Source organism: Orcinus orca, chromosome 14 (genome assembly GCF_937001465.1).
Source record: "Orcinus orca chromosome 14, mOrcOrc1.1, whole genome shotgun sequence".
NCBI classification, from domain to species: Eukaryota; Metazoa; Chordata; class Mammalia; order Artiodactyla; family Delphinidae; genus Orcinus; species Orcinus orca.
In genome coordinates this window covers 67,200,747-67,209,625 of record NC_064572.1, presented here as the reverse complement: position 1 = coordinate 67,209,625, position 8,879 = coordinate 67,200,747, and the positions used below count along the sequence as shown (strand labels likewise).

The following is an 8,879-nucleotide window of genomic DNA, read 5'->3' as shown; positions in this document are numbered from 1 at the left end:
AGAGTCCGCTTGCCGATGCAGGGGACACGGGTTCGTGCCCCGGTCCGGGAAGATCCCACGTGCCACAGAGCGGCTGGGCCCGTGAGCCATGGCCGCTGAGCCTGCGCGTCCGGAGCCTGTGCTCCACAACGGGAGAGGCCACAACAGTGAGAGGGCCGCGTACCGCAAAAAAATAAAAATAAAAAATAAACTCACTAAGTTTTAGCTACTATTATGAACAAGCATCATGCTTAACTCCTTTCATGGACTAGTCAACATAACCCTCAAAACAATCCTATGAGGCTATAGCGCTGTTGTTACAAATTAGTGATGAGGAGAAGAGCCTGAAGGGGTTTGAAGAGTCTCGCCCAAGACAACACAGTGAGGAAATGTCAGGTTGGTTTCAAACCCAGGCAGCTTGGCTCCTGGGCTCACATTCGTAACCATTCCATGAACTCGATGTCTAAAATAACCCATAATGGATAATTCTTGGTGTTTCTTTACTAGAAATAACTTGATTCCTAAACACTTTCATTTTTGTTTTAATACTTTATTCACTATGTTGTATGAAATGGTTTTGTTTTCCTTTTCCCATTGATGCCCAAACAGCTCCAGCCCAAAGCCTGGCTCAGCAGATGTGAAGAAGGCATGCATGTGGTAGACCAACCTTACAGTGGCTCCACCTGACATTTTTACTTAGTTTCCTTTTGCCTCATTTTGCGTCTCAGCAGTTTCAATTGTTTTGCGTTGTATGCTGTGCATATGTTACACAAATACAAGGTAGGCTGGTCAAAACATACTGCACCTCTGGCACTTCCTATACATTCCCTGCCTGCCGCAGACCTTTTTTCTCCAGCTGCATCATCATAAAGTATCATGATGAAAATGAGCCAGAATTGAGTTCCAGTCATAAACGTACCTTCTTTACTAGAGAGCTCTAAGCCTAGCTGGCTATTAGCATACAGGGCATTGCAGGGGAGAAGATTTGTCAGGAGTCCAGTTTGTCATCGACAGATAAGTAAAAGGTAGTTAATGTAAACTGCATTTCCAAAATTCATTCCACTTAGCATGACTCAGGAAGGACCTTGAGACGGCAATCTAGAGATTGCTATGAGTGAGTAATGTGATGGCCGCTTTCCATTTACGTGAGCATTTCTCTCCAGAGAGCACTTTGCTGTTGTCCTATTTACTCCTCCTTGCTACACTTGTCCGGTTGTTCAGGTGTGTTATGAGAGTGTGAAAACTTGAGCAACCAGTAGTAGCAGCCCCCCAGAGCACACGGCTTAAACTGTGCTGAGAGATCTGGTTCATACCAAGCTCGTGCAAGTACCTCTCGCCCTGTGTGGGAAAGGTGTCTATTTCAAAGATGGCTGACCATGTGAGGAGCTGAGCTGATTCATCTGGGTGGCAGTATCCCAGCAACCGCATTGTCCATCAGTTTCAGTTATGGGGATGACTGAATCTAAGCTCAGACTTTGGGTTCAACTATTTAACCAGTTGTTTTGCAACAACAACAAAATCGATTTTTTTAAAGACTTGAAACAACAATAAAACTTCACTACAGAAAATGTTTAAAATATGGATATACAAAAAGAAAAAAATACATAGCACCAAAATTGTTCACTGGGCCATGGGAATGTGAATTATTTCCATACTTGGATACACACACACACACACACACACACACTAACTCACTCCACGTATGCGTGTGTGTATGTATATATGTGTAGTTTCACAAATCAAGCCCCAGTAAGGATTCCAAACTTCCATTTAACTACCTGGTAGACTGTATTACCACTTACCATGATCTAGTTCCTCTTTTTGCAGGAAGATTTTACTTTCCTGACACCTTGAATTCAGGTTTGACTGTGTCACTTGCTTCAGCCAATAAAATACAAGGAAACAGATGTGAGATACCCCCTGTGTGGAAGTGTTAAGGGCTGGTGCATGAAAATAGACATGGCTTTTTTCCCCCAAAAGGATTAGGGTGGCAGGTACTTTAAAGGACAGTGGAAACTATAGGAAATTTTAAAAAGGAAATATATATGAATTTCTACCAGTTAACTATGCTAGACTGACTTCGTTGGTATAGATTCATCCTTTTCTCTATGCAGAAGTTTTACCTAGTTGTAGTCACACTGCTTTTGTAATTTTATATCACTCTCCCACTTATCATAACCTAATAAGCATTTTTTCATACTATTATACTTTTTTCATAGTCAACATTTTTAATGGCTGCATAAATTCCTTTGATTGGTGATACTGTCATTTGTTAACCACTTCTCTATCTTGTACTTTCTAAATTTGCGTAGCTTTCTTGCTACGCAATAGAGCAGCGTCTCTATTGTTTCACCAATTGATGCCGTTCTTCAGGAGTTTTCTTCTCATATATTAGACTGCATTTTCACTTTCTCCCAGCTACTCCTTTTCTCTCATGCCCTTTCTGCCTTCTAATATAGCTTGGAATGCCCTATGACAAGCATTTGATTTGATTTTCCCCTTGTTACAAAGCACCTTCTAATCTGTCAGGAAAGCTCAGGCTTCCGTCGCTTACCCCATGAGCTGAAGCCGAGGGAAGCATCAGTGATTGTCAAACACGTCATAAGCAGCATAAAGTTGAGCCCAGAGGGCATTAATTCAGAGAGAGGGAGAGAGGAAGAGAGACAGAGCAGGAGTACCTCCTCTGTAAAAGAGGGAAAGAGTGATGATAAAGGGAAGTGGAAGGGAAGCTTTGGTTTCTAGAAGAAACGTTCTGCCGTGAGAAATGCCTAGGAATAAAATTGACCTCCATGACGGATTATTACACGTTGATAAGAGAGACCAGGAAAACGGCATCGGTTAAACACCACTATCCATTCACTGCATTAATGAGACAGCTTTCAGAATTCACTTGTATAAAGAGGGCTATCAATATCGGAGAAATCCAGAGGTACCGTGGCAGATTAGAACAGGACGAATATTTGCTAAGGGGATGAGGATTTTTCATTCTGTTTCTCATTTCCCGGCACACCACCATCAACACTCAGCCATGCCCAGAAGCCTGAGAAATCCAGCCTCATGCTTGTAATACTGCATGATAATTTCATTGTACTAAATGTGGAAAACACTAGTGGGTCATTCACGCTGGTCAGCTTTCAAAGCTAACTTGGCATTCTGGTGATACAAGCTCCACAAAGCTCTTGGAGTCAATACATTTTATTGCTCAAACAGATGTCCAAAGACCACGATGTTTTTGATTGGGAAGTTTTTTTGTTGTTGTTACTGTATTATATTAATAAACAATAGGCATTCATTTATTGTTACCCAACCAAAGCCCAAATTCTTTAATAGGTTCTTTATAACACTGTCTTACTGAGGAACCCCACTGGTCCCATGGTGTATGTTTTTGCTCACGGCAACGAGTAATAAACAAGACTTTTTTCAACTACCATTGTGCTCAGGATGGGCTCTAGCTGGAGGGCATTGATACTATGGAGTTCTTTCTAGACTGAGTAGAGACAATTCTCCATGTGAACAAGAGTCACTTTTATTTTACAATAAATAGAGTATGACTTGGACGAGGAGTCCTTCAGCTTGAACACCATGTCCAGTACAATTAAGATATACTTGCTTCGTCCATCATGGTTAAGAAGTTGGGTTCAGATTCACACTGTCAGATTTCAAATTCTGGCCCCACTGCTTACTATTTTTCTAGTCCCTGAATCGCCCTTAGTTGTCTCATCCTAAGGCTTGGATAATATTAGTTCCATCCCCACACGGTTGCCATGACCACTGAAGAGATGATGGCCATAAAGGACCAAGCACAGTGCCTGGCACATTTCAGGTCTCAACAAATCTTCATCATTATTAACATCGCCTTTTACCCATAATGAAATCATTTTGCATGAGGAAGTTTAAGTGCATAGAAGAGAGTGTTATTTTAAGGTCTTTAGAAAATGTCCAGCATGTAGTAGACATTCAATGAATATTTTTGAACGAATGGGTACAACTTATTTGGTAATTTTTTTTCCCTGTAAAGTTGAGCATCAGTGAAGTTATTAAAAAGTGAAAACATACTAGGTATATTCCAAGTTGCCTTTTGGTATATTATTAGTTAATGTGAATAACCAAAATTTAGGGATTTACTTTTAACTTCAGGGTTGGTTTGTTTTTTAATACTAGGGGCGTATCTGGAGTATTGTCAACCACTGAATTTTTTAGAGTAATGATGTATGATCTAACAAATTTCTTTAAAATATATCGCTTCTGCTTAAAATTGGACAAACATCCACCCTGATGAGATGCTACAATCTTTTTTAAAGACGAAACTCCCGATACGATTTTTCACGGGTCTTACCAGTAGGTGGAATATTTTCACACAAGCCCACCCACTAAAGTATCACTTGTTTCTAAATAAAGGTATCCTTTACGCTTTGAAAAGAATATGTCCATCTATCATTCTTTTGAGGTTTAGGGAGGAAGATGCAAAAGCCAGCAAGATTCCCCCTGGCAGCCATGATTTAGAACATATTGAAACAATCAAATTTGACGTTGTTAACAAGTTATCTGGCTCAACCTTAATTCTGATGTACTGACAAGTGAAAATCTGGCAGAAACTCAGTGAACAAATTCCCTAATGTTTCAAGTGTTCTGTGACGCTTCCTTCCAAAATCCTTCGACTCAAGCCACACCCTAACTATACCTTGGAACAATCTCTCACAGGCTTTCAACTTTGTTTTGTTATGGTCATGCAAGAATCCAGACAGGAGTTAAAAGGATTTAAATTGATCGATATGTCTTTGTGTTTGTACGTATATATGTTTACTTTTTTTCCTGTCAGAAATAGTCCTAGTAAAATCTCAGTGATGGATTTTTAAAATTTTTGGATTTATGCAATATCTTGGCTGAAATGCTGCTTCTGATTAATGCATGAAAAAAAAGTTTCCAACCAAATTAATCCACAGCAGCAGTTCTCAAATTTCTCTGTATATTAGAATAAACTAGTTCATTTTACAAGTTTGGAGGCTGAGGCTGCATCCCATTCCAATGAAACCTCTGAGAGTGAAAACTAATCATCCGTATTTCTGAAGCCCCCTCCCAAGTTGGTTCTAGTGTGTAGCCAAGTTTGGGATCAGTGATCCAACCTGGTAACTCATAGCGTCGTATGTGGTGAATAGCACTGGTACTAGCGCTGGGAGCTTGTCAGAAATGCCGAGGGCTGGGTCCCTTCCTAGACCTACTGATTCAGAATCTGATCTAGACCACTGCTTCCCAAACTTTAATGCGCCTTCCAGTAACATTGGATCTCTTGTCAAAACACAGATTTGAATTCAGTGGTTAAGTCACAGAGCCTAAGACTCTGCATTTCTAATAAGCTCTCAGAGGACACCCATGGTTCTGGTCCAAGACTAGTCTTTGAGAAGGATCTAGCTGGTAAAGTCTTTGAGTCATCTTCCTTGGGTCACGATCATCACAGCCTCCAATCTAACAAGGATAATAACAGCTATGGCTTTTAGGCAACTACCACATACCAGACAATGGGTTAAGAGCTTCTTTTTTATACAAGCTCTATGAGAAATAACTATGATAATTTATACTTAAAAAATAAATTATGGTTCAGAGAGGTATAGTGTGGCTCAAAGCTGCTCAGCTTCCCCTATATCAAGGGCTCTCAGACTTCAGAGTGATTATGAATCACTCAATGTGCTCAGTACATATGTAAATTATAAACTGCTTCAGTGTGGTTGAGGTGAGGGGACTCAATAATCTATCATCACCCTCAGAGTTGGTCTGAGTCCCTTCCTAAGTTTCAACTGATGACATACAGACAACAGGATAGGACTATAAAGTGATGCTCAATGAACATGCCAAACTAACCCTAAAGGACTTCTACTTACCAACACTTTATAAGTGTTGTACTTAAACTTGCAAGACATACGATTGAAATGAATTTTTCAAGAGATGGGCTTCTTAGGTTTCTAATAAATGTGGGGATACCATCACTGGGCTTACCACTCTGGGACGTTCAAAATAAGTGTAATACACAGCACGTTTATGAAAACCATATTTAGAGGAGACATATAAACTCATAAAGTAGCTGAACAATAACACAAGGTGGCATATGGTAGATGCCAAATGGGCGACAGAGGCAGTACTCATAATGAAAGTAGCTACCACTTATTGAATAACTATTATATGGCAGATGTTTTATATAAATTGCCTCATTCTATCACTACAATTAAAGTAAGGTTATAATTAATATTTCTATTTTACAGATAAGGAAAAGGAAGCTCAAGGCGTTATGAAATTTTCCCAAGGACTCACCAATATTAAAAGCCAAACTGGGATTCCAACCACAGCTCTGTGTGACCCCAAATGCAATTCTATTTCTAGAAGACCTTATTGCCTCTCCTACACCATCCTACCTCCTCTGTATTCTCGGAGGTCAGTGAAGGAAAACATGCAGCAACAGAGCAAGGTTTGTGAGCAGATTTTTGCATGAGCTGTTTTTATAAAGACTGCTGAGAATCTGATAAGCCGAGAAGGGGCAGGAAGAGAAATTGAACCAGGAAAAGAGATTGGTCGGGGAGCAGTATCAGGAAACAAAGGGGTGTTGAAGTTTGATAAGAAATGATTTGTTTGGGGAAGAAGTGTGGGGTGAAGTACATAAGCTAAGAACGTTATAAAGGACCTTAACAATCCTCTCAGGGATGTTGGTCTAAGGACAGTGTGGTCTGACAGAAGTTTTCAGGAGAGGGAGAGAAATGATAATCCTAGAGTTTTCATAACACGTGTAAGACCCCAGGGTACTGAATGGCTTGTAGGCTAAGGAAGGAAGGATTTTGTGAAGGACTCTAGTAAGCCTCACTGAAGTTCCAAAGGAATAGGAAAACGAGCAGATTTGTGGATGGGGCGGGGCAGAGGGGTTCCTTACGGAACCTGGAAACATAAAGCAGTGATGTCTTGACAGTTCCAAATTGCAGAGTTCTAAGGGATTTGGAATTTTCTCCAGGCAGTGGAAAGCCATTATGAATATCAGTCTAGGACAGACTGGAAACAGGAAGACCTCTTGGAAAACAATAAAGTTTTGATTTGAGGTGTTGAAAAGAAAGTATAAATAATAGGAACCAAGACTCTATAGGAGATCAGGAAACACAGGGTGACTGGAACGTTGGCATTCTGAGGAAATTCAGAATGATGAGAAGGTGGTAACGCCTGGAAGAATGTGAGTTGGTCATCTATTTACCCCTACTTAAAATCTGGACTTTGAAGTTATAGTGTAAAGGAAACAAATACTGAGTAGGATGCATTTTCCTTTCAAAAAACCCTTGGTGACAATAATAATAGCTTATGTCTATACACTTTGTTTTTTATTTATATGTTTTATTATTTTATTCAAAGGACTCTTAAATAAATTACCTAATTGAAATCTCACTTATCCATGAAGAAGTTAGGGTAGAAATTATCACCCACATTTTCTATGTCAGGAAAGCAAGGCAGAGAGAGGTTCAGTCATTTACTTGAGGCCACTCAGTATAAATGGCCAAGGCAGAACTTGTCCCGTGGTTGTGTTTCAAGTCCACGATCAGTCTCCTACAGCAAAGACAGTGAATCCTAGGCAGGAGAAAGCTGGGCTGAATGGGGATGAGCACATGGGTTTGTGTAGCAGTGCATCATTCCTTCAATTAGTCCATAAAGCAGAAGACAATTCAATAAAAGTAGGTAATGATTTTGCACTTTGTCATTAGGCTTAAATTACAGAGGTACTTCTCATCAGTTTCCAGGAAAGTGAGAGAGCAAGAGGAATAAAAGTTGGTTAAAGGTGAGCGTTTTTTCTCTCTTTTTTGAAGCGCGTGTTATCTGTGTCTAAATGTGGAATGAGAGGCCGGTGGATTCTGCACTGCAGAGGGAGAGGTGACCTCGGCGCCGCAGCAACCCTGGGCCGCGAGTTTGGGCATCTGATGCGGGTGCGGCCTGTGATCACCTACAGCTTGTCGCCCTTGGAGCAGCGCGCCTTCCCGCACTGCTTCAGCAAGGGCATGCCCAACATGCTGCACCGCACTCAGGCGTGCATCCTTCGCGTCGTGCCACCACTTGTAGTGTTTTATTTTGTCTACACATGCGGAACACAGGAGTTTGAGAAATCCAAGAGGAAGAATCCAGCTGCCTATGAAAATGACAAATGAACAACTCATCTGGATAATGGTCCCTTGTCTCTGAAAGACTCTTCTCTGGGAGAGGAGTCTACATTGTAGTGTCTCGAAGACACAATAAACTTATTAGAGGCCGCAAAAAAAAAAAATGTGGAACGCTTTGCGTGAATCACTGACCCCTTAATTACTGAGTTCTAAAGCTGTTCATCTGCCTGATGAGAAGAAGCCCACTCCAAATGAGGGCTCTTGGAGTCAACAACTCTCAGATACTGATCGTGACCCAAAGCAGGCATGCAGGTTATTTAAAGTTTCTCACACTCCAACTGGGCAGGGAGGTGATGAACCTTAGGATTGCCTATGCCTCTGCTTACATCCAACACTGCCTTTTGGAAGGAAACAAACAAATAAACAAAAACAATGAAATTCTGGAGACCTGGATATACCAGTCTATAAATTGCATATACCTTGAGCAAGTCATTTAACCACTTTGTGCCTCAGTTTCTTGTCTATCAACTGACAATAAAAGGCATTAATTTCTAAATCTGTTTACTGATTTAGTGCATGAATTGAAGACCTTACAATATGCCAAGGGTTGAGTTTAGTGCTGAAGGTCCGCATGGGGTAACACAGGTTCTAGTCCAAATGAAACTTGGGGATTACCCAGAGAAATTAATAGTAAGTAAATAATTACAAAAATTAAGACCTCAATGTTTTAGTGAGGCTCTCTAGAATGAAGGGATTTCTAGACTTAAGACACAATATAAAAGC

General features: G+C 40.6%; 1 protein-coding gene across 1 annotated transcript; it reads left to right on the top strand.

Annotated features, from left to right (window-relative positions):
* Positions 1 to 7,799: 7,799 nt before the first annotated feature.
* LOC125960973 (cytochrome b-c1 complex subunit 8-like) lies at positions 7,800 to 8,232 on the top strand. Its single transcript, XM_049696861.1, has one exon. It carries the CDS (start codon positions 7,836 to 7,838, stop codon positions 8,142 to 8,144), a length of 309 nt encoding a protein of 102 aa, XP_049552818.1. The 5' UTR covers positions 7,800 to 7,835; the 3' UTR covers positions 8,145 to 8,232.
* Positions 8,233 to 8,879: the final 647 nt, after the last annotated feature.

Coding starts and splice junctions, on each gene's coding strand:
- LOC125960973 (XM_049696861.1), top strand. CDS start 7,836: ATGAGAGGCCGGTGGATTCTGCACTGCAGAGGGAGAGGTGACCTCGGC.